General features: G+C 48.0%; 1 protein-coding gene and 1 pseudogene across 1 annotated transcript; one reads left to right on the forward strand and one right to left on the reverse strand.

Annotated features, from left to right (window-relative positions):
• Positions 1–138: 138 nt before the first annotated feature.
• On the reverse strand, positions 139–8,006 carry LOC132241647 (prefoldin subunit 3-like; annotated as a pseudogene).
• Positions 7,945–24,537, forward strand: GPR83 (G protein-coupled receptor 83). Its single transcript, XM_059708131.1, has 4 exons — positions 7,945–8,571; positions 13,164–13,289; positions 15,526–15,659; positions 21,217–24,537. Exons 1-4 carry the CDS (start codon positions 8,188–8,190, stop codon positions 21,839–21,841), a joined length of 1,269 nt encoding a protein of 422 aa, XP_059564114.1. The 5' UTR covers positions 7,945–8,187; the 3' UTR covers positions 21,842–24,537.
• Positions 24,538–26,118: the final 1,581 nt, after the last annotated feature.

Consider the following 26,118-nt stretch of genomic DNA (forward strand, 5'->3'; position numbering starts at 1 on the left):
TGCCTCCTGCATGCACCCTATTGGTAACTGAACCTGCAACCCAGGCATGTGCTCTGATCAGGAATCAAACCATGACTTCCTGGTTCATAGGTTAACGCTCAGCCACTGAGCTACACCGGCAATTTTTAATTGCCAGCATTATGCTTTGTTCTTGGTAGAATCATCTTAGTTTCTTCTTTTTATGTTTCAATTATAAACCTTGGCTATATTGACTTCTGTGGTAGTAAATTCATCTGGAAGAAAAGTCAAGGTCTTCCTCAAGAGAATAAGATTCTTTGTGGCCGTCAATAAATTCTTTTCCAATAATGCTGAGCTTCATCAATATCATATTCAAGCGTAACATTAGCCCCCATACACAGACACACTTTAACGGTAGGAGGAACTGAAGCTTTGCCATACAAGTTTCCTGCCAGGAAGAATCTGGTCTCCAATGAATTGGTGGACACTTCTTCTGCATGTATTTTAGAATTTCTAAAGTCTGCTTCATTTTAGGAATCTGACCTTTTAGCCTCCCTTTCTTTTGAACAAGGTTGGGTCCCATAAACTTTTGCTTCTGGTACTGTTCATCCAGCTTCTTTAGTACTGGCGATGCACCCATTCCCAGGCTATTTCATGAGGGAATCTACATCTTCCACAAACACAGCCCCAGGAATCCCTGGGTGGAGCCCTTCTCCACTCTCTGTAGCCCTTCTTCTAAGTCACAACATATTTCGTGACCGCCCTCCTGGAGGAGCGAGAGTGCAACTCTTTAATGGTATTCTTAAGAACAGTCTGCTTGGTTAAGATCTGGCTTTTCCATTCAGATCGGACTCGTTTACTTCACTGTGTGGTTCCTGTCCTCAGAGAGGGATGATCACTGTATTTCAAACACCACAGACTTCCTCTGCTTTGTTGCCTGCAAGCTGAAATTTCAACTGTAATTGCTAGAATTTGTCTTTATTAACAGAGCATGAACTTTATAAAATAGAAGTCAGTATAAAATTAATGAGAAAAGACAACTTTTTATGTGTGCTCAAAACGAATGGCCTCAAGTGGTAACTCAAAAAAAAAATTTTTATTAAAGCATTTTTCAAAACAGTGTAAGATCAACGACAGCTTACATCCGGTGAGAAGGAGTTGCAAATCCAGTGATACTCTCTAGAAAACTTCACTTGTTAAAAAAAAACACCACACAACACACCCACTAATCATTCCCTCCTCAATAAGATGCAGTATTAATCAAGTGGCTTAAATATCATGCTTAATCATCCTCTTTCACTTTCTGAGGATTTGATTTGAAGCAAAGCACACAGCAGAAATAAAAAAGAAGTAGAAAAAAATAGCTCGATAGCAATTAAGAACATAGAATTACAGCTGATGCTAAGAAATCTGACTCAACCTGTAAGATTCCAGGAAATCTTCTTGAGACATTAATTTCATGGTTCTACCCACTAGAGAAACCGTATTGTCTTCTCTTTGCCCCCTCAGAGATCGAATAAAAAAAATCCTCATTTTACCCTAGCTGGTTTGGCTAAGTGGATAGAGCGTCAGCCTGTGGACTGAAGGGTCCCAGGTTCGATTCCGGCCAAGGGCACATGCCTTGGTTGCAGGCTCGATCCCCAGTAGGGGGCATGCAGGAGGCAGCCAATCAATGATTCTCTGTCATCATTGATGTTTCTATCTCCCTCTCCCTTCCTCTCTAAAATCAATAAAATATATATTTTTTAAAATCCTCATTTCAAGTGCTTAACCAGCTACAGAACCAGAAAATACAGTTTTCACAGTTTTACACTGAGTTCAGAAGATGGGGAGTCATATAGCTAAGTCCCAGGATCTTACTAGATAGGAAAAGGAGTATTCTGAGTGAAGACTAGCAGTATCCTGGAGTGTCTGTCATCTCCCCTGTGTGAGGATGCACTAGGCTCCTGGAGGGAACATCAGGAATAAGAAGAGCTGACCGTTTTGTGCCGTGGTTGGCAAACTCATTTGTCAACAGAGCCAAATATCAACAGTACAACGATTGAAATTTCTTTTGAGAGCCAAATTTTTTAAACTTAAACTATATAGGTAGGTACATCGTTATTAACTTAATTAGGGTACTCCTAAGCTGTCCTTTACTAAAAACGTCCTCAATCTGATTGAGGTACGTTCGCTGAGGTCGACCCCTTCCAACTCTCCCATCCTCAACTCCTGCATGAATCTCGCGCACCCACCCCCCCCCACCCCCCCACCCCCGTGCTGCATATCCCGCGGCCCGCCTGCGCTGTCTCCTGACTTCTGCGCATGGGCCATGAAGTTTCAATCACACTGTGCGTGCGCGCCCGCACATGGTATTTTGTGGAAGAGCCACACTCAAGGGGCCAAAGAGCCGCATGTGGCTCGCGAGCCGCGGTTTGCCGACCACTGGTTTAGTGGGAAAGACTAAAGATAAGTCACAAATAGAGTACCACAAGGTCAGAGCAACATCAGGGAAATGGATCACATGTTGTGGGAGCATTTTTAAGTGTGTAGATTTGGGGACACTGCTTGGTCTGGGATGGTGGCAGTCAAGGGGATGAGAAGTCTTCACAAGAGAGACAACACTTGAGCTGGGCCTTAGAGACTGAAGAGGAGTTTTTATGGCCCTGGGGTAGGAGAGAGGAAGGTTCTGGACAGAGAAATAGCATCTTCAAACACACAGCACCATGAAACTGGTGGGCTGTGGGATGATCCCAATAGTCTATGATAAACAAGCGAACAACAAAAAAAGGAGCAAGTATAAGAAAGTGAGGGAAGAGCGGGACATAATGAGTTTAGTTTGGAGCTTGTTGAGTTTTGAGTAAATGGGGATATTCCAGGTAAAAAGGTCCAGTCACCAGCTGAATGTATAGTTTTGATCTGGAGCTTTCAACAAAGGTGGTAAGTAGAGCTACAGACCTTGGAGTCATTGGTGAGTGATGGTTCAAGCAGTGGAGGAGGCTGAATTCATCCAGAGGGACATTTAATTCAAGAGGAGCAGATAACGGAGAGTAGCACCCAGCACACAACAATGCTACCATTTATCTACATTATGTGTTAAATGGGTTGTTATGGCCCTGACCGGTTTGGCTCAGTGGATGGAGCATCCGCCTGCGGACTGAAGGGTCCCAGGTTCGATTCCTGTCAAGGGCATGTACCTTGGTTGTGGGCACATCCCCAGTGGGAGGTGTGCAGGAGGCAGCTGATCGATGTTTCTCTCTCATTGATGTTTCTAACTCTCTATCCCTCTCCCTTTCTGTAAAAAAATCAATAAAACATATTTTTAAAAAAATAAATGGTTTGTTATGTGTTGGCCCAAGAACCATGCCACCATTTATAAAACTTTCTATGTAAAAGTGCAGAGTAAGTTTAAGCAACTTACAAAAAACTTTGGAGCCACAAACTGTAAGTTGGAGCTTGGGCGCACTTCCTTTGACTTATCCTAACCACATCTTTTTACCTATGGCTCCAGTGCACTGGAATTTGGAAACCCATTCCTAGCATAAGCTGCCTATACACTTTGTGTTTTTATTGTATTTGGGAATATCTGAAGCTATGTTTTATATTTCAGGCCTACTTGGTTCATTTGTAACAAGTATGATGACATACTTTTGCCATGAATACAAACTTTGGGTGACTGCTGTGTGCCTGGCATGGTGCTAATTGCTCTTTCTTGCCTTCTGTCTGCCACTGTGATTGACACCAGAGAAGAATCGTGGGTGTGGTGAGTTTTGAACTTTTCAGGAAGCAAAACTGGTGTCAAAGTAGCAATTCCTTGTGGTGCCAGGAATGTTGATATGGTGAGGCTCTCAGAAACACCTCTTTCGAAGGCCTTTGTGTGATAGTATTCTACAATTCTTCATCTCATTTTTATTATAATATTTGTGAAGTGATTTTGCATTTTTTTTTTTTGTTTCAAGTTCATTTGGAAGAGCTATACACTAAATTCTCTTCTCTGGCATGTCCAACATGTGTGACTATTATCAGAGACAGAAATACAGGGGTGGGAAAAAGTAGGTTTTCAGTTATAATACAAAGAAATAATACAAGAATAAACTGTGTTTCGCATACTCACAACAGTAAGCCTGTGTAATTACTATTTGGCACATACTGACTGCATGCAGTGTCAGGTTTTATTCAGAAGGTACAAAAGAAGGAGTTGCTTCATTCTGTAACAGTGGCTTTGTGTCTCCCCAGATCTCCTTAGTAATAGCATTGGTAATGTCACAGGACCAATGAAGCGTCTGAGGCAGGAATTTCTTTCTTTATTAAGTTTTTTTTTTTTTTTTTTCAGAGACAGGAAGGGAGAGTGTGAGAGAGATAGAAACATCAGTGATGAGAGAGAATTATTGATTGGCTGCCTCCTGCATGCCCTCCACTGGGAACAGAGCCTACAACCTTGGTATGTGCCCTGACTGGGAATCCAACTGTGACTTTCTGGTTCGTGGGTTGACGCTCAACCACTGAGCCACACTGGCTGGCCTGAGAAAGAACCTTATTTTAGTAGCTTAGTCTTAGTGTGCGGTTAATGTGGGGGATGTTCTTGTTTCATGACGCGCTGGGCTGTTCCAGCAGTTCAGGGTAAGCTGGGTAGGCCAAGAAGGGCTGGGAACTCAGGAACTCAGGACTGGGAACCAGGCTGCGCAGAGAACTGAATGCCTGGGGAAGAGGAAGAGGAAGTGAGTCTAGACTCAGTGTCTAATCGTGGATATTGTCAGTACTCCCTAACCCTTCATCACTCCAGTCCAGTTGAGCTGCCTACTTGGTGAGCCAGAAGTGTGGGGGAATTACGCCACTAGGAGCAGCTGTCCATCAGTGATTGACAGACGTTGGTGTGTAGCTATCCCAGCTCCCTCCCTCACTGGCTTTGCTTTACACTGGCTTTCTCAGTAAAACTAAGCTCCACTCACCCACAGTGGCAGCTGGCCTGACAGTACACTTCCCTTCCTTGTCCCTCTGCTCCGCCTTCCTTTCCTTGTCTCACTTTTCTAATCTCCTCCTGGTGTTTGCTTTCACCTCCAAATAAACCCTTGCACTAGAATCTTTGGCTCAGGGTTTGCTTCTGCAGAAAGCTACACAGTAAAGTATATTACCTCATCTTTCAGAGAGAAAGTTTCAGGCATCTGGCCCTCATACCTACCAGATGGGCATGGTGAGCAAGGAATCAAAGCTAAATCATTAGTTAAGTGGCCCAGATTATGCTTACATACCTTTGATTTATTTCTCTGGGCTCAAAGCTGACGAGCCCTCTCCTGCCAATACATTCTTCCTCAACACTGGGCACAATTCGGGTAACCAGGATTCTGTTTTGTCAATTACCTTTACATTCCTTCTCCTCCACGACCTAGCCCTTCCCCCAAATGGTCCTAAGTCATCGTGAAGCATCAAATCCCCTTAAGCTCTTGAGTTACATGTTTACAGCATCTCTTGGTTTATTGCCTGTAGTTAAATACCTATTATTTCATCTTCCTGGCACCCCTGTCCTTTCTCCTGGGATCATCACATAATCCTCTTTTCCATGCACGGAATTCTATGGGACCTGACAGGTCCATCAGCAAAAATGAAGGGCTCCTGCTCGCCATCCTTTCCCCCAGTCATAGTTGCCTGAAGAATGAATGTGAGGTGAAAAAGGAGACAAGCATGCACTTCTTTGAATTTGCTGATAAAATCATGGAGAGAGGTAGGCTGGAAGCTCTCGGAGGGGTTGAAGTCAAAGGAGGATTTTTCATGTTTTCCTTGTTTGATCTCAGACTGAAAACTTGGCAATCATCTTGATTCCTCCCTCCAGTCCCTGTCCACCTTGCTCCTCCCCTTGCCAGAACCTTGTTTTAGGTCTCACCTCCTCCCCTGGATTACTTAGCCTCCAAGCCTCCTGCCTGAAGCCCGGCTCCTCTAGCTTCCATTAAGTTGCTAGCATGTTCTTTCTAAAATGCAAATCTGGTCTTGTCCGTCTCCTCTTACAACCCTCTGGGCTTCCATTGCCCCCTGCCAATCCTCCACATCCGTATGAGGGTTTCAAAACTGGTGAGGCCCTTCTTGTTCAGGCTCCTTCCTACCTGTCTGGGCCTCTCTTCCCTCATCTCCTTGCAGAACACGATCTATTCTTTTTTTTTTTTTTTTAATATATTTTATTGATTTTTTACAGAAAGGAAGGGAGAAGGATAGAGAGCTAGAAACATCGATGAGAGAGAAACATCGATCAGCTGCCTCCTGCACACTCCCCACTGGGGATGTGCCCGCAACCAAGGTACACGCCCTTGACCAGAATCGAACCTGGGACCCTTGAGTCTGCAGGCCGATGCTCTAGCCACTGAGCCAAACCGGTTAGGGCCGATCTATTCTTTATACTCCTGCAGCCAGTGGACGTGTCATACTCTTATTCCATGTCTTTGCATGTACCGTGATCCCTTCCTTACAGAGTACTCCATCGGAAGAAGTACTCCCTTTGCCCCCTCCTCCATGCCCAACTGTCCCTTGCTCAGGACTGCACTGAAGTGTCACTTCCTTTGGAAAGACTTTCTTGACTTCCTCATACCTGGATAAGTAAGCACACCATGTCTTTTACCATGATGGCATTTAATCAAAACATTTTCTTTAAAAAAATTTTTTTAATTGATTTTAGAGAGAGGGAGGGGAGGGGAGAGGGAGAAAAGGATAGACACATCAATGATGAAGGAGATTCATTGACCAGCTGCCTCCTGAATGCCCCCTCCTGGGGATGGAGCCCCAAACCCAGGCATATGCCCTGATGGGGAATTGAATTGTGACCTCTTGGCTCAACCACTGAGCCGCATCAGCCAGGCTCAAACCATTTTCTAATTGCTCAGTAACAGGGGCGCTTGACCTGTGTCCCTGGAAAAGCTGATGTCTAATTTTCCTGGAAAAGTTCCAAAGTGAGAGATGGCTGGGCTTCCCCTCATGGCCCAGGGGGAAGAGAGGACTTTGGTGGGAGGGGCCTGTTCTCTGGGTTTAAGTGAGACAAAGGTGTGGGCTTTCGCCTGGGGGCACCTAGGCTTGATGGAGTCCCAGCCCAAGGGCACTGCTCAGCAGGGTGAGATGACAATAGGAAGTCTCCCTGGGATTTGCCATTAGAGTAGGGGTGGAGGGGCGTTTACAAATAGCCAGCCAATGGTTGCATCCCAGCACCAGCGTGCAGGGTGTGGGGGGATCCATACAGGGGTCCCTGTACTAAAATCCCACATATAGGAAAAGGAGAACTTGTCACCAAGCCCAGAAAAGTGAAGTAACTTCCCCAGGATGTTACAGCTCAGAAGTGACGCAGCTGGCATTTGCACCTGATCCCACAGGATCTGGCGGGTGCGTGGCGGGGCAAGGGTGTGCGGGAGAGACCTCACACTGGGCGTGAATACAGGTGAGCAAGATATCAAGATTTCCTGGAAAAGTGAGTGGGGAACAGAAAAAACAAAAACTACATGCATAATATCCCTAACTACGGCCTCAAAACTTCCATGGCAGAAAACTCACTGTGAGCTGAGAAGTGGGCTACTCATCTCTTCGGATTCTCTGATCCTGTCAGAAGAATTTCCTGCTTTGAAGAGTTTCCTTGAGAAGCAAAGCCTCCCACGTGAGGTCTGAAAGTGGAAGGAAACAAAACAAGCCCCTCAGCTCGGCTGCAGACTGGTCCCTGAAGGGTCTTGGAGAACCCCTACCATCGATGTCCTTGTCAACCTCGATCCCGGACCCACCAGGACTCGGGGACCCACCTCAGTGTTGGAAGCTCCCCCGCAAACCAGTGGGGTTTATGCTTGTCGCCCAACAGGGAGGCCCTGGAGCACAGACCGCATCTCTGCGGGGTGCCCGACACCATCCCAACTCGCCCAGGCGCCAGGCTGCTCGCTTTGCAAGAACGAGGCTGAAGCAGAAGCCGAGCAGGCAGCGCGCTCCGGGGAGCCAGGCTCGGACGCCCTGTCGCAGTTTTCGTCTCGAGTGGGCGCGCGCGGGGCGGGGGAGCGCGTCACCGGCGCCGCCAGACGCGCCGCGCTGCCCAATCGGCGGAGGCGCAGGGACATAAAAGTGCGGCTCCAGCTCCGCGCGCGCGGATCGGGGGCTGGAGGTCGGGGCGAGCGGGCGCCCCCCGTGCGCGGAGAGCCTCAGGGGTCCCTCCCCGGACCGCCCCGCGCCCGCCAGCCCGCCCGCAGCCCGGCGGGGACACCCGGACGGCGCGTTCCCAGGCGCCGAGGCTCCAGCAAAATGGTCCCGCGCTGGACGCTGCTCCTCCTCCTCCTCCCCTTGGCGGGGGCCACGGAGCGCCCCGGAGGCCGGGAGGACGGCCCGGGCCTGGCGGCGACCCCGGCCGCGCCCAACGCCTCGCACTTCTGGAACAACTACACCTTCTCCGACTGGCAAAACTTTGTGGGCGGGCGGCGCTACGGGGCCGAGTCCCAGAACCCCACGGTGAAAGCGCTGCTCATCGTGGCTTACTCCTTCATCATCGTCTTCTCGCTCTTTGGCAACGTCCTGGTGTGTCATGTCATCTTCAAGAACCAGCGAATGCACTCGGCCACCAGCCTCTTCATCGTCAACCTGGCCGTCGCCGACCTGATGATCACGCTCCTGAACACCCCCTTCACTTTGGTGAGGCCGGCGGGGCGCGCGCGGGGGTCCTCTCCTCGCTCCGTCCCACTGTCCACCCCTCCACCCGCCACTCTCTCTCCTCCTTTCTCTCGCTCCCTCCTTCCCTCCTTCACCCTCCCTCCCTCTCCCGCCTTCCTGTCTTCATCTCTTAGTCTCTTCTCTCTCTTGCTCTCTAATTTCTCACCTCTCCTGTTTTTCCATCTCTTAGTCTTTTTGTCAGTCTCTGTCCTTCTGTCCGTGTCTCTCTTGAAGCCTTCTGTCTCTCTTTGTCCGTCCGTCTGAGTCTTCATCATTTTTCCTCGTTGTGACTCTTTCTGTGCCTCTGTTTGCTACCCCCCCCTTTACCTTTCTTGTTGGGTTTTTCCCTCCCCCCTCCCCCCCACAGGCCTTCTAACCCAGAGCTTCTGCAGCTGGTGGTGGTCTCGGGATAATGATTTTAGTGTCTTGCAGTCAGTTTTGAATGAATGAGCATCTCTGTTGAATGTTAATGTCACTGAGCATGAGCTTGTTTGATAATTGAGCAGTACATCAAAGTCCCTTGAAATACAAGCAAAGATTGTTCCGTTACCCTCCTACCCCCACTCCTACCCACCACCACCACCACCCCTACCCCTCACTCCCCCCCACCCCCCACCCCCCGCGGCCAAGGTGAAGCCGATTAAATACACCCCTCTCCAGATGGGGATACGTTTTGCCACAGGGGAAATATCAAACGATTGCTAATTGTTAATGGAACCTGAAGTGCACCTTTACCTAGACCACGTATTTAAATTGCATTTCTCTGCTGTGCTTTGACAGTGAGGCAGCCGTGAAGTCTGTTGGGGGAGAGGTTGGGCCCAGGGCTGGGACAGGCTGGGGCTTCTGCACAGGGAGGCAGGTGAGCCTCCTCCCTGAGCCTGGGCTGCTCGGTGTTAGTGGGTGGCTTAGTGGCGTCATTTCTGTCCCTCTGGGACTTGGGAGTGTACTTGGGAGTGTGGTGCTCATGGATGATTTAAGACTAGGAGGGCCCTGACTGAGCGATCATAATGACAGCTACATCTTACGTTTTTGTAGCACCAGTTAACATTTCCCACCTAACCTGTAGATAACACCTTGTGGAATTTGAGCTGTTACCACCAAAGCAGTGTCTGTTCATATCTCTCTGTATCTCATTGTTTCTCTTTGTCACATTAAGACTGCATTCTTTGTCCTCACTTATGAGAACATCACTCACATTTTACAGATGAGGAAACGAAGGCACTGAGGTATTCAATCCCCTGTCCAAGGTCACTTCGCTAGTAAATGGCAGAGCCAAGATGAGAATTACTTCCCTGATTAAAGTCCAGAGGTCTGTCCACTAAGCACCCACCCAGGAGTGGGAAAGGGGGCGGTCTCGGGCCATGTTAGGCTACACTACTCCAAACCGTGGGCTTTTCCTGTTCTCCTTCCAGCTCATGTCCTTGGTTAGTGCGTAGAGGACCCTGAGTGGCCAGTCTAAAGGACTCCTGGCCACTCAGGGTCCTCTAGGCGCTAACCAAGGACACGGGGGCTAGCAAATACCCCTGCCCCCTTCCACCATACTCCCCTCTGCTGCCTGGAAGCACAAGAGAGTGCATCTCTGTCTCCCCTTGACTCCCCCCTTGGTTTCTGACCTGACAATCTGCAATGTTGGGGTTAGGCTGGGCCACCCAGGATGGTCCCAGGGCCTGGCTTTGGGCTGCTGCCCAGAGTAGAATGCACGGTGAGATCTGCAACAGATATGAGGTGGGTGGGGAGGGAGGCCACAGAACCCAGGCCAGGCTGCAGCCAAGATCTGGCAACCCCTGCCCTGGAGAATGTCCTTTGAGAGAGGAGCTCGCAAGGTCATGAGAACCCAGCACTACTTCCAGGTTGATTTAAAGCAGCGTGGCCTTCAACCTGACCCCTGTACCTGTCCCAGTCCAAACTCCTATCACAGCTTCCAAGGTGCTGGCCACCAGGGAGAGTGAAAGGGTCAAGGGAGGGTCTTCTAAGGCGTCAGCCAGGCTCCTCCACTGGGTAAGAGGTCCTGTCTGCAGGCTGGTTGCTGACAGTAGCCTTTCTCTGCGGTCTCTCTTTCTATCCTCTTTGCATCCGATATCAGCATCAAGTGTAGCTCTGGTCATTGGGAGAACAATCACTTACAGTTCCCATGGTAGAGATACAGGGTATGGTGGAGCCCTGAGGAGGGAGTCATTCATTCTGACCTGCCAGAGTCCCAGGAGAAGGTCCAAGGATATCTTACCAAGAACATGACATTTCAAAGAGGCCATAATGTGCTGGAATTTCCCAGGTCAGGATGAGTGCTCAGTGCGGACAGAGGGACCTGGAGGAGCAAAGGCAAGAGGCATCAAAGTTCATGTTGTGTTGAGGGACCGTTGCATGGCTCAGTGTAGCTGGAGCAGCGGAAGCAGGAAGCCCAGTGAAGGAGCCAGCAGGGCAGGAGAGAAGCAGGGCCAGAAAGGAAGGCTGGGCCCAGCCTGTTAATGGGCCTGGATACTCATAAGGCATCTGGCATTGTCCTCAGGGCCATGATGATTCTAAGCAGGAAGGTAACAATACAGTTTAGGAAAAATACTATCAGCAGCATGAAGGTTGAGTTACAAGGAGACAAGACCGGAGGACAAGGAAAGCTGCCAGGAGGCTGTAATAGTGCAGGTGAGAGATGATGGGGGACTCCACTAGAGCCATAGTCTTCGGACTGAAGAGGAGGAAATGGATTGAAAACTATTCAGAGGTAGCACTGGTTGGCTTTAGCAATGCATTGAATATGGCAGGTGAGGAGTAGGCATAGCTAAAGATTTCTAGCTCTGTAATGTTATGGGACTGTTCAAGACCTCATTTCGCTCCTTCCTGCCCATTCCAAAGATAGTCAAGTCCTTGATCTGCTGGCCCAGCTTCGTGATCTGGCCAGACTTGTTCCTCATGGCTCTTCCACACTCTCCAGCCAATACCATTCCACCCCTTATTCCCCAAACAGGTCCTGAGATTTCTGATCCAGTGCCAGATTCTTTGTTCTTATCTCCACATGTGCAAATCCTACCTATTCCTTTTAAAATATATATATTTTTTAAATTGATTTCAGAGAAGAAGGGAGAGGGAGAGAAAGATAGAAACATCAATGATAAGAGAATTATTGATCAGCTGCCTCCTGTACACCCCACACTGGGGATTGAGCCCACAACCCGAGTGTGTGCCTTGACCGGGACTCCAACCCTTGATTCATAGGTTGATGCTCAACAAATTAGCTGGGCCCTACCTATTATTTAAAGTTCATCTCAAATGTCTCATGTCATAATAATGACAGTTAGCAGTGTTAAGTACTTGCTGTGGACTAAGCGCTGTTGTACCTACTTTATAGTAGTGTCTCCTGTTTGGCTTTCATAGCAACCATGTGCAAAGGGTTAGCCCCGTTTTATCGGTGCTGAAAGTGAGACTCATAGGACCTGAGTGCATTGCCCAAGGTGACAGCTGTAAGTGGCAAATACCCTGCTGTAAACCACTACACACTATTCTTTCTGTTGGGCTGACCTGCTCTATTTTCCCCACTCATACCCTGCCTGGTGGCCTCAGTGCCCTTTGCTTGAGCCTTCTGCAGGGCGTTAAAAACTTTCTGTTTTTCATCTGAGGTACCTGAGTCCTCCTTTGCCCAGACTGGAAGCTCCTTTATCAGAATCAATGCTTGACCTCCCTCGGGCATGGGCCGTGACTCACAGGAGCTGCTCCAGCACTGACTGGATGGTGTGGGATGGGGCCTAAGCCGGCTCCTAAAGACTGCATTGCCCTGGAAGCTTCTCTTCTCCCCTTTCCCCCCTGCATCCCTCCCTGCCCCTGCCCACACCTCTTCAGGTCCCTGGCTCTCCTTCCCAAATGATGGATTGCAAGGCCTGCTTAGCCAACATTGGAGAGCACAGCCCACACCCTATGCTGTGACTTTTCAGTTGTGTCTTCCTCATTATTCTGAACTCATATGGGCCAGGACTTAGTTTTATTATTATTGTGAAAATAGCTACTATGAATTTCTAATAATATATTTCTAGCAATGTGCTAGGCATTGTGTTACACCCTTTGTAATTTTTAAAACACTTAATCCTTACATAAGTCTGCAAAGTAGAGATTTTAAGCCTTTATTTTTTTTTACAAATGAGCACACTGAGGTTCAGAGATTGCAAACCTTGCTCAAGGTCACACAGCTAGAAACTAGCAGAGGTGGGAAGGGTACGTCACAAGGGGACAAGACTGGAGGACAAGGAAAGCTGGGATGAGGCTATACTGATCCAGGTGCGAGATAATAGCAGACTTCACCAGGGCCATGACCTTGGAACTGAAGCCCAAAGCCCATGCCCTTCCTATACTCTCCTATACCTAACAGGGCCTGGCCCCAGCAGCATGATCGGAGGCTGTTGAACTGAATGATCGACAATGAGTCACACTAAAGAAAATAATGTGTGACCCACAGTCTGCTGTGAAGAGTGGAAGATGGAGGAGCTGGATGAGGCCTTCCAGGGGATGCTCCTTAGAGGCCACGGGGTTAGGGAGCAGGGCGTCAGGGTCAAGGCCTATCTGTCTCCTGACCTCTGTGGGCTTGTCTCCAGGTCCGCTTCGTGAACAGCACATGGGTGTTCGGGAAAGGCATGTGCCACGTCAGCCGCTTCGCCCAGTACTGCTCCCTGCACGTCTCTGTCCTGACGCTGACAGCCATTGCCGTGAACCGCCACCAGGTGAGGGCACCTCCCCCAGCACCCTGTCCTCCCCTCTCTGCCTTTGTTTTCCAGAGGGGATGTGAGACCCTTAAACAGTACTCTAGCCCCCTTTTCAACGAATGCATTTGTCTTATTGAGTAGTATGAACGCTTAGATTAGGTAGATTAATCCCTTTATACTAGGTGCTGCGGAAAGTTATTCCCCGTTTGTTGTTCCAGTGAAGACTCATTGCTAGTATTTTGTGTCTCAGAAATTAATGAGTTTGCTTTACAGGGAGAAAAGCAAACCTGGGAGATCACAGACGGAAAGAGAGTGACAAATAATTATAGGTCGGAGATAAGGCTCCTGGCTGGGAGATGGACATTCGCTTGCCCAAGCTGTTGATGAGGAAAACAAACTAGGGTGTCCAGGTGGCCAGAGCAGGCATTGGGGTGGGACAGGAAGGTCCTGTTCGCTGTCCTGCTTCAGCAGACACACATGGGTGGATGCGGTGAGGGGAACTGAAGAGGATCTGGGTGCCCATCCTGGAGGAGGAGGGTTCCACGGCAGGCGTCTTACACTAACTCAGTGAATCCATGTTGTATACTTGGGTCTTTGCTGAATCAAGGAATAGAGGCTCAGAAAGTGCTTACATAACGTTTCCAAGATAATATGCCTGGCGAATAATGAAGCTGGGATTAGACTGAGGTCTCTCTGGCTCCAAGCGCATTCTCTGATCATCGTCCACCCGCTCTAGAAGACGCAAGGCCACCTGCAAGGCCAATGTCATAGGGCCTCCAGGACAAAGAGAGGTAGAATTGATGCTGAGTAGCTCCGAGAGATGCCACAGGACTAAGAGGCTTCAAGATGAAGATGCAAAGATGCAGCTTAATATGATGAAGAAGTGGCTAATGGAAGATTTCGAAGAACACACAGCTGCCTGGGGAGGTATGAGTTTCATGTACCAGCCATATTTAAGCAAAATCTGATAGGGATGTTCAGAGGAGATTCATGCATCTGATAGGGAACTGAGATCTCTTTATCCCTGTGATGCCATCATTTTGACATTTATGTTGCAGATGCTTTGGTGCAAAGTGTGAAAAGGTTGCACACAAATGTTTCCTGCCTTTTCTTAACCTTCTCCCCTAATTCAACAAGAAGGACTCTGGATTACCTTTGCCCGGCCTATGCTTATCCCATTTAACACTGCTACCTGAGAGTTGCCCCTTGGGCAAAGGTGGGTCTGAGGAACAGGGTGGGAGTATTGACCACGTTGCTGTGACATATACCCAGACAGGGCGCCCTGTCCCAAAGCCAGCGGAGTCTTTGAGCAGTGTCTGGGGCCTTGGGCCTAAGCTTTCAGTCCCTTCAGCAACCTGAACAACGGAGTGTGGGGGCAAAGGTGGCAAAGTCCAGAGTGGAGATGTGCTGGGCCGCTTCTAAAGCCTAGGCACTGTCTCCTGTAAAACCTTGAAAATGTTGGGAGACAAATTTGGGAGGACACAGCCAGAATGTCCAGCGTGTCTTGGGATGGACTGCTGAGGTGGTGGCAGCTCTTTACGACCTATCCCCTGGATCCTGGACTCACGTACCCCAAACTGCCTTTTTCAAGACATAATATTCTAATCTTAAAATGAGGATGCTGCTAAATACCCAAGTGTTTATTTAAAGCTTTTAGGAGAATCAGTTGGCATACAGTAGCAATTTCAAGATGCTTTTCAGCCTGAAACCTATAATACTGGTTTTATTATAGGCCTGAGAAAGACATTTAGTAATGGCTTCTATAAAGAGTGCTATGAACCCCCAAATCAATGTCAGTACAGCTTCCCATGATAGGTGGTGGGAGTCTCCTCTCCGCAACTGTCACTCTCAGAGCCCTTTGTAGGCCAGCGGGCTTGGAATCATGAGGCGATGAGGTCAGATCCTGAGGTGAAGGCTGGCCCTGGCTTGTTCCTCTGCCAGCCTTGCTGTGGGGCTGTGGGTGTCCTGAACGCAGACCCGTCTTTCACCCTCCCCATCTTCTACTGCACCCTGGTCCTGCCACAGACGACTTTCATTACTGCCTGGAGACTCTGAGTCCAGGTGACGCCCTCTTCCTAGCCCTGGAGGTGGGCTGTGGGTTGGTGTAGCTCGGGGGCTCAATAATGAATCAGAGGGTGCTTTACTTTATAAATAGGAGCTGCCTGCTTTATTGTGACGAGTGAGCCATGTCATTCAGATTTCTCATTTGTTTCAAAACTTCTTCAGCCGGTGATGCAGTTTGCTTGTTTTCCAGGTCATTATGCATCCACTGAAACCCCGGATCTCCATCACAAAAGGTGTCATCTACATCGCAGTCATCTGGACCATGGCTACCTTCTTTTCACTCCCACATGCTATCTGCCAGAAATTATTTACCTTCAAGTACAGGTAAGATTAACCAGTAGGGAGCAGCCTGGGGACTCAGAGGACTGAAACAGGGGAGTTACCAGTACCGGCCACCCAGAGGGAGCCAGAGCCATTCTCTCTGCCTCTCTCACATCCTGTTGTTTCCAGACCTGTGCCTCTCCTCTCCTCTTCTTTTCTTTTCTTTTCTTTTCTTTTCTTTTCTTTTCTTTTCTTTTCTTTTCTTTTCTTTTCTTTTCTTTTCTCTTCTCTTCTCTTCTCTTCTCTTCTCTTCTCTTCTCTTCTCTTCTCTTCTCTTCTCTTCCCTTCTCTTCTCTTCTTTTCCTCCCCTCTCCTTTTCCTCTCTCTCTCTCTCTCTCTCTCTCTCTCTCTCTCTCTCTCTCTCTCTCTCTCTTTCTTCGTTCTTTCTTCTCATCTTTCCTTCAATTTCCTCCTTAGTCTCTGTGCAGTTTACAAGGCCAAGGCAATATTGATTAGCGTTTGTCCTGGGAGCATGTACTCTCAGAGACTGAGCTTTGCTAGTCAATCACCCAGGCCGTGTTTAAATGGTGTAGTTTAAATGCTCTTGCACAACCTACAAACCAAACATGTATGTGTCTGAGGCAGGGTGCCCATTCAGGTTTCTTTGCCATATGCTCTCACAGAATGAGAATTCCTTTCAAAGCACTCAGTCTTTAAAATGTAAGCACTTGACTGTGCTACTAGTTTATAAAGGCGATTGCCCCCACTAGATTGTAAAGTTGGGGAGAGCTGGCCCCATTTTTTATTTTGCTTCCTTGGTCTCCCTAGCACCTAACTTACTGTTTCCACATAACAAGCCCTCAACAGCTATTGACTGAATGAGTGAATGAATGAATGAATGGGCTTGGAGTGATTTTTGTCAGTTCAATAATTGTTTTACATGAGGTTCCTCAGAAACAGACCCCGTTAAGCAGGGCAGCAAATGGGAGAGCTTGGGGAACGGTGGGATTTGAGGGGAAAATGTAGCCTGCTCCACAGGGAGTTCTGGTAACACAGAGTTTGCCAGCCTTGAGGCAACTGGAGCCAGGTTTTCTTATTCTAGGCTTCCCTTGGGAAAACAGGAACTCCTAGCCACATCTGGATCTTAACGGATCTGTAGGGAGTGTCTTCAGCTGTCCTGGGTAGGCCTAGGCACCTAGGAAGGTCACAGGAGCCAGCTGCTTCTTAGGGGGCAGCCAGGAGCTGGGGGTCTGGCACTCTAGACAGGTAAAGGGGATCTAAGAGGATCCAGGGGGTGCGGTGCTGGCATGTCCTAGAGTAGCCATGTGCTGCCCCAGGTGCTGTCACACTCCAGTGACATAAGCAGGGTCAAGAGAGTAAACTCTGAAGGCCGATTTCAACCAACTTACAAAGCTCCCTCCCGAATGCTAGGATATTAGAGGGGGTCACATGCCCAGACCCCCAGCACTCAGACTCCCCATCTGCCTTCACACATGGAGGGATGTTTTTTGTTTTGTTTTTTTCTTCTTCTAACAAAAGCAAACAGAGTTCTCTCTTTCACTAGTGATGACTACCAGCATATATAACAAGAGCAGCAGGCCACAAGGTGTGATGAGAAAAATAGCCATTTTGAGTTGCTGTCTAGATATTTTACAGTCTGACAACCCTGATCACACTGAGTCTGGACATTTAGATAAGGGCCCGAGCTTAGGATCCCACCACAAGTTCCTACCTTGCTTTTCCCAGGGCACCTTTTTATTTATTCTTATACTAGAGGCCCAATGCATGAAATTCGTGCAAGAGGTTTAGTCCTCACAGCCCCGGTTGCGTCGGCCAGCCCTCGCAACCTCAGCTGGCTCTCCCAGCCCCTGCTTCATCCAGAAGGTCATCCAGATGGTTGTTCTGCGGTTTGGTCTAATTAGCTTATTAGCTCTTTATTATATAGGATTTTATTTTTAAAAATTTATCTTTATTGTTGAAAATATTACAGATGTCCCCTTTTCCCCCCCATTGGCCTCCTCTACCCCTCACCCCCTAGGCCTTCACCCCACTATTGTCTGCATTCATGGGTTATGCATATCTATATATATAAAAGCCTAATATGCAAATTGTCCCCTTGAGAGTTCGACCGGGAGACCAGGAGTTCGATCACTCACTATGACGTATGTCGACTACCAGGGGGTGGCATGGAACAAAGGAAGGCCCCGGCTGGCAGCTGGCAGCCAGGGAAGGAAGGCCCCGGCTGGCAGCTGGAAAGCCCTGATCCACCCTGATCACCAGCCAGGCCTAGGGACCCTACCTGTGCATGAATTTTGTACACCAAGCCTCTAGTATGCATATAAGTTCTTTGGTTAATCTCTTCCTGCCCCCTCTTTCCTCCCCCCCCCCCCCCCCCCCCGCATCTTTCAACCAACAAAAGTTCTCTGTATCTATGAGTCTTTTTGTTTGTTCATTTTGTTTGTAGATTCAATTGTTGATAGAATATAGTTATTGCCATTTTATTGTTCATATTTTTTTATCTTCTTCTTTGAGAAGACCCTACAACATTTCATATAATACTGGTTTAGTGGTGATGAACTTCTTTAGCTTTTTCTTGTCTGGTAAGCTCTATACGCCCATCGAATCTAAATGATAGCTTTGCAGGATAGAGTAATCTTGGTTGTAGATACTTGCTTTTCATCAGTTTGAATATTTCTTGCCATTCCTTTCTGGCCTGCAAAGTTTCTTTTGAGAAATCAACTGACAGTCTTATGGAAGCTCCCTTATAGGTAACTAACTGCTTTTCTCTTGGCTGCTTTTAATATTTTCTCTTTAACTTTTTGCATTTTAATTATGTGTCTTGATGTGGGCCTCTTTGGTCTCATCTTGTTTGGGACTCTCTGTGCTTCCTGGACTTGTATGTCTGTTTCCTTCACCAAGTTAGGGAAATTTTCTGTCATTATTTTTTCAAATAGCTTTACAATTTCTTCCTCTGTCTCTTCTCCTTTCAGCATCCTGTCTCAGGGGATCCTTACACTATCATCATTTTTTATTTTTTTATTCTTTTTTTATTTTTGCTGTTCTGATTGGGTGTGTTTTGCTTCCTCATATTCCAAATTGATGGTTTGATTCTTGGTCTCCCTTACTGTATTGTAGATTCCCTTTAAGTTATTCTTTATTTCAGTTAGTGCATTCTGATTAGTTCTTTTTTTACGCTGCATTCTTATAACCAGTGTTTTGAACTCTGCCTCTAGCGATTGCTTTCTCTCCATTTGTTTAGTTCTTTTTCTAATGGAGTTTTGTTCCACTCTTTTATGTGGGACATGGTTCTTTGTCTCCTTGTTTGGGCCGTCTCTCTGTCTTTGTTTCTATGTATTGGGTTGAGCTGCTATGTCTGCTAGGCTTGGTAGTATGGCCTAAGGTAGTAGGTATCCTGTAGGGTCCAGTGACACAGCCTCCCTGCTCACCCCAGCTGGGCACTTGAAGTGTGCCTCCCCCCACACCCAATGTGGGCTGTAACCCTTCTGTTGTAATTGAGTCTTGATTGCTGTTGGCATGTCAATGGGAGGGAATTACTCAGACTGATCAGCTGCAAGGACTGGCTGTGACCACTGACCTCCAACCACCTTGGAGGATCAGCTGTGCAGGGGCACACCACTTAGAGCAAGACTTACGTCAGTGGGGCTCTGCTATTCACTGAGTCCACCCCTTGAGTGTGTCACTTGTGAAAGTGGTTGGGTGATGTGGTCTGAAGCTGTTCACTGGGTGTGCTGGATCTGGGGCCTCCTGGGAGGTGCAGGCCAAGGTCAGCCACTGCCTGTGTTCTGCCTGAGGCCACTAGGCATACGCTACAAAACAATCTGCAGATGGCTGCTTCTTGTGCTGGGCTTGGAGGTGCCCAGGCAAGGCCAAGCTGCTGCTAGAGCCAGGCATGAGGCCATTTAGTGAGAGGTATGGGACTTGCTGGGGCCAGATGCTGCTTGTTTGAGAGATTTTTAGGAAAATCTGAAGCCTGAACCAAGACAGGCCATTTTATTGTAAAGCACTGGAAACAGCTTGGGTGGGCCCAAAAGTTGAGTGGAAAAGGGCCTTAGGAATCACCAGGGTGGGATAAACAGTGTGATCCAGGTTGCTGGAATCTCACCTGCCAGCTCTGTAGGTGAAGGGCTCATCAAAGGAATAATGGCTACTGCCAGCACTTCTGTCTGGGAGAAAGGTACCCCTCTGGCTTGCCCTGATGTCAGACAATTCAGTTCCTCCCTGTATGTCTTTCAAGTTGCTGCCCCTGCACTGGAGCTCAGAGGGAGTGAGTCCAAATAAGTTCATGCACAGGCTTTTTAAGAGGAACTGTGTGAGATGCCAGCAGCCTCAGTCTCCCTCCTCAATGCACATTGGTTTTTATAGTCAGAAGTTATGGGTACTTCTCTTTGTGGCACTAAAACCCTGAGCTGGGGGACCTGGTGTGGGTCTGGGACCCCTTGCTTCTCAGGGAGGACCTCCACAGCCCAGCTACCCTCCTGATTTTTATCTGACACACATGGGTATGGGACCAGCCCTTCTGCATCTCTGCCCCTCCTACCAGACTTGATGTGGCTTCTTTAATTTTATAGTTGTAGGACTTTCATTTAGCTTGCTTCCAGGCAGTTCTGAATGATGGTTGTTCTGTAGTTTAGTTGTAATTTTGATGTGGTTTGGGGAGGAGGCGAGTACCATGTTTACCTATGCCACCATCTTGACCAGAAGTCTAGGGCACCTTTTTACATGACCCCTCAAAGTTGAGCCTGCAAAATATTAGTGACCACTGCCTCAGCCACCTTATAATAAGTAATAGGTGCTTGCTACCCTGCTCTCTGTCTCCTGCTCACTGATGACTTAGGATGGAGGACTATCCTTCCTCCAGCTCATTGCACCTCTGTTCTGAAATTTGTAAGCAATAGATCTTGTGACTTGACTTCCTTTGTGTGACTATATTGAAATAGTGCCTTCAAAATGGCCCTATGGTTTTTACTTCCCCAAAGTGGGAACTTGGATACCTAGAGAGCTGTCTGCTGCCCCCATGTGAGTGTCTTATGCCCCTTATTCAGCAGGTCATCATCTTTAACACAGTAGCTCTGGATTTTTCAATACACATGAATATCCTTAAAAAGTTTGAAGAAGACTGGGCATATTACATAGAAAATAAGTATGTTATTCTGGGATTGCCACTCATAGTATCAAGACCCATCATGTCTTTGGCCCATTTCTTAGTTCCCTTCTGGAATGGCAATAGGTAGTATAATGGGGAATTCTTGAATACACTGTGCTCCCAGGATGAGTTAGGTCTAAGATGAGGAACACCAGTGTTGCATTCATTCATTGAACAGATACTTATTGGGTCTCTATTATGAGCTAGGGAAAATGCAAAGTTAAGAGGACACAGAGAGATCCAGGTATATTCCTTATCTTTATAGAACTCCCAGCCTAGTGGGAAAGTTGGAAATGTAATCAGATAATTAGGCTGGAGCATTAAAAGTGCTATAACAGATGGATGAACCAGCAGGCTAGTGCTTCTTGGGCCGAGGCCTTTCTAGACTAATTGCACACTTTCCTTCTCTCTGTCTCCCTGTGTCTCTGTGTCTCTCTCTCTCCCCTTGCCCCCCAGTGAGGACCTTGTTCGCTCCCTATGCCTGCCAGACTTTCCTGAGCCAGCTGACCTCTTCTGGAAGTACCTGGACTTGGCCACCTTCATCCTGCTTTACATCCTACCCCTCCTCATCATCTCTGTAGCCTATGCCCGTGTAGCCAAGAAGCTGTGGTTGGGCAACACAATCGGCGACGTGACCACGGAGCAGTACCTGGCCCTGCGGCGCAAGAAGAAGAAGACCATCAAGATGCTGATGCTGGTGGTGGTGCTCTTTGCCCTCTGCTGGTTCCCCCTCAACTGCTACGTCCTCCTCCTGTCCAGCACGGCCATCCGCGCCAACAATGCCCTCTACTTCGCCTTCCATTGGTTTGCCATGAGCAGCACCTGCTACAACCCCTTCATCTACTGCTGGCTTAACGAGAACTTCAGGGTGGAGCTGAAGGCATTACTACGCATGTGCCAGAGGCCACCCAAGCCTCAGGAGGAGAGGCCACCCTCTCCAGTCCCTTCCTTCAGGATGGCTTGGACAGAGAAAGGCAAGGGGCGGAGGGCTACGCTAGCCAACAACCTCCTGCCCTCCCCCCAGCTCCAGTCTGGGAAGACAGACCTATTGTCTGTGGAGCCCATTGTGGCGATGAGTTAGAGGAGGGTGGGAAGAGGCAGAGGGGAGGGCTCTGTCTACAGCTGAGATTGGGAGAGAGCCTGAGGACAGAGCCTGGAAAAGAGCCTGTCCTCTCATACATGACCTTCACCATGCTGGAAACAAGTTCCTGCAGAAGCCATAGGACTCTTGAGTTCCTAGGAAACTGCTTAGCTTCCTGGCCACATTTGATGTGAAGACTAAAAGGCATCTACCAACTAGACATATGTTTGTGAATTTCTGTCTGAGAAATGCTGTGAGGAATATCACCCCGGTTCCTGAGCCAGAGAACAAGACAACTTCAGCCCAGATGGAGGCTGAGTCAGTCAACTGCCTCCCACTGTCAGGCAGCTGCCTTACCTCCCTCCCTGCCACTGAGCATCCTTAAGGACACCTGAGTCATATTTGGGTGTGGCTGACCCAGATGCACAGAGCTGTGCTTGAAGAAGCTCGTTGCACAGTTCAAGGTTAGCGAACCAGAGTTGGCACAGATGTTTTCACGCCTCACTCTCTGAAGTCATGGGACCAGGGTGGATCACAATTTTGTCGTAGCCTGGCCTGATATTTGATAAGAAAGGAACAATTTGGTTGCTTAAAACAACAACAAAAATTATTATTAAAACTTTGGAAAATTCAGAAAAGCACAAAGAAGAAAATAAAAATCACCCCCTTCTCCCTACGTGTGATAAGCTGTTAGCTGTGGATTTATTTGCAACTTTTTCTTTCGTGCCTGCGTGTGATTCATTTCATGATGAACTGCACTTTGCCATGCAGGGATAAGCAAGAAACGGGCACAGCAGAGAACCCTTGAGCCTCTCTCCCAGGAATAGTGTCCACCACTAACAGGAGAGTTAGAAGACGAGGTGGGAGAGGAGCTCCAGGAGAAGACTGTCACAGAGCAGTCAGACTGCCTTCCTCTTGTAGTCAGTGGTGAGGGGGGCCTGGCTGAAGTAACTCTTTTCAGATGGTGGCCATTGTGATGAGCTGGGAACAAAGCTCACCCAAGAGCCACAATTCCTTCTCTCCTGGAATCACACAGAATGGGAGGCAGAAAGCCTTGCCCTGCTTTCACAGGAGATGAGGGAGCAGACTTTCCAACATGCTGGAAATCATTGTAAGACACCTCACACCCCCTCCCCCAATCTATCTAGAGAGGCCATTTCTCTGTGTTGCCTAAATAGTAAGGCTTCTTTATTTTCTTCATTGTCAGCATCACTTACAGAAACCTGTGCCATCATTGTGATGGTCCTTCAGGACTCAACGTGCCAGAGAAACCTCATTCCAGAGACTGAGCGTTTCATCACCTTCTATCTAAAAGACGCCTCAGGCAGAAAAGAGCTTCATTCACCAGCCTGACATCTGGGTTCTGGGTTGCAACTCTCACCGGTTTTAGCTTTCTTCTAGCACCAGACAGATCCAGAAAGCAAAGCATGCTTATGGAGCAGAGTGGGAAACTCAGGTTTGGGGAGAAGGGGTTTCTCCAAGGTTCACTTAGATCACGTGGCTGTTAATGGAAACTGAACTTGGTCCTATCACTTGCTTCCCTATAATGAACCATGGGACTTTGTTATACTATTCTATTTATGAGGAAGTTTGAAACTTTTCAGGATGTAAAGTTTTGAAAAAAATCATCTTTTGAACAGTGGGTAAGAAAGTGACTTTCATGGAACAGAGCTGTCTGAATCCATAGGGATCCCCAGGTGGGTTTTTCTGTCCAAATGGCTCCCATGTCTGTTGGGGTCCAGCCCCAGCAGGTCCAGTGGTTCCCAAAGGTGTGGACGGAGTCGGCGAAGAAGGAATGGCATGGAGACAGTGTTCAGTTGATCAGCAGCCTAGCCAGCTTCTCCCTCCAGGTTCTCTAGCTAGATTCTCTCTTTATTCTCCCGTTATATCTGTATTTATACCATTTGATTTTAATCCTATCCATTCTATTCCAAAGGTTAGGGCATTTGTTATCTCCATTCCAAGGTCACTACTCTACTGTTCTGTTAAGCTACAAGGAAGTAACTGAAGGAGATTATCCTAAGTAAAGATTATGTAGCTTAAGCGTGATTGTTCGTAGTTAAGGTGATTAAATACCCGCCTGGCACTTAGTTAAGGGGTTTTACTGATTTATTCCCTTCCTTAGTCCTGTTAATCCCTAACTCCAGGGAAAAATTCCCACCTGGGGAAACAACCTTTCTCGGAGAGGTGACCCTGGTTAAAACACATAGCGCTAAGAAGGGGAGCAAACATATTAAGAACAGTATGCCATATATGCCAGGTCCCTTGAAACATATGCTATGCAGATGTTTCTTCCCTGCAGCAACTGTGTCAAGCAGCAAGCGTGTCTGTGCCTGTTGTCTCTGTAGCATCGAAAAGTAGCTTAGTGTTGCCATAGAAATTCTATGAACCAGAGAGAGAGTGGGCAGCGGGGCCACCGTGTTCCTGAACTTTGCCTCTCTCTCTCCCAGAGCTTCTAGAAATATGGTCGAGTCACAGAGAAGCTCTTTTTGGGGGAAGGACTCACTGTTGGCCCATTAGGTCTGTGTCTCCCGCCTGTAACTTGTCTGTCCCCCTCCCTATGTTCCCTACGTGCCTCAGAGCAAAAAGTGAATTATATTGTGAATGTGAAATTTGTAAAACTTGAGTCTTTCTAATGTGCTATAATGTGTATTTTAGTGTACACTGCTCCATTCTCAATAAAATAACTTTGGGTGTGTGGACTGTGCTTCTCGGACTTGTGCTTAGGCCACAGTGAGTCACCTTTAAAATGGGGATCCACATGGATTAGGTGAAGAGTATGTGGGGATCACCTGCCACACCCCTGTGCCTAACAGCCGAGGAAGTGCAGACCCTGAGGTGGTGAATAGCCAGTTGAAAACCTCTGACTTCTAGTCTAGTGCTTCTTCCACTGAGCTGGCTGTCAAGTTCCCTCTCTGTGATTATGAATCTGTGCTGTGTGTTTTTAACTTGGGGCGCCATCTGTTCCTTGGCGATTCAGGAGGTGGTGAAGCTGCCACTCAAGACCTGAGAGCGGCACTCCCACTTGCAGTGTGTCGTGGGTACTGTATTCCTACCAGGTGAGCTGGGGAGGAGCTCTCAGTGCACACATAATTACCCCGATGTCATCCAGAGCCCAGGAAATCGGTTTCAAACAATTTCACAGGCGCAGCCGAAATGGCTCAGTGGTTGAGCATCGACCTATGAACCAGGAGGTCACGGTTCAATTTTCAGTCAGGGTGCATGTGGGCTCGATCCCCAGTGGGGGGCGTGCAGGAGGCAGCCAATCAATGATTCTCCTTCATCATTGATGTTTCTATCTCTCCCTTTCCCTTCCTCTCTGAAATCAACAAAAAATATTTGTTAAAAAACAAGTAATTTCACAGAAGGTTGTACATAGGGTCGTTTATTGAGCCTAAGAGAAATTTTGAAAGACAAATGAAAGGCAGAGGGGAAGGAGAAGGGAACTGAGATTTGCGGACACCTGCTATGTGAGGCGCAGTACTGAATCTTTGTGAGCTCATGATCTCACTCGCCTTTGTTGCAGTTCTCCAGCATGGGCATTGTTATTTCTACATTGCAGATGAGGCTCAGCTAAGAATCATACAGAGGAATTGGGGAAACTCTACCTTCTTGGAGATTAGGTTCTGAGAAAAGAATCTTAATATGTTTTGAATCCACTATTTTACCAATTTCCTTGATTTTGAGACACTTTTTGGGTAAAACCTGTTCACTGTCCTAAAAAAAACAGTGCTTGAGTTACATGCTTTGGGAAATGCTTGACTAGGTGGGTCCCAAGTGCCTTTGCAGCTCCGGGGTCAATGAGACCTTGGTTCTAGTATGGGCAGGACCTCATGTTGCTTTGTGAGCTCAGTTCTGGGGAGAAGGACTTTCAACAAGCCCTAAGTGATGCCCAGATGCTGGGGCCCTGCTTGACTGCCCATGGCAGGTTGCCAAGGCAAACAACACAGCAGTCTCAGCCAGCCCAGGCCTTGGGGTCCTCAGGTAGCACAGGTAGAAAGCGAAACCCTCAGTGCTTCAGACTAGCTGTGACCTCTGAGCTGCTGCAAGCTATAGGTATAGGCTCTAGGGTAATGGGAGACGGGCCAGTGTGTGCAAGGGGGAAAACCGGGAACACTAGGTCTTGAGCATCATGTCTGTCTTAGAGCGTCGCTTAAAGATGGTAGAAGATGCTTCTACTTCTGTGGGATTAGGTTGTCAGCACCTTGCTTTGGCATCTCTGTGGACCTGTCTCCCCAACCCCTGCCCCACCGTTCTCTCTCATTTCAAGGAGGGGT

The sequence above is a fragment of the Myotis daubentonii genome, chromosome 9 (assembly GCF_963259705.1).
Source record: "Myotis daubentonii chromosome 9, mMyoDau2.1, whole genome shotgun sequence".
Lineage (NCBI taxonomy): Eukaryota > Metazoa > Chordata > Mammalia > Chiroptera > Vespertilionidae > Myotis > Myotis daubentonii.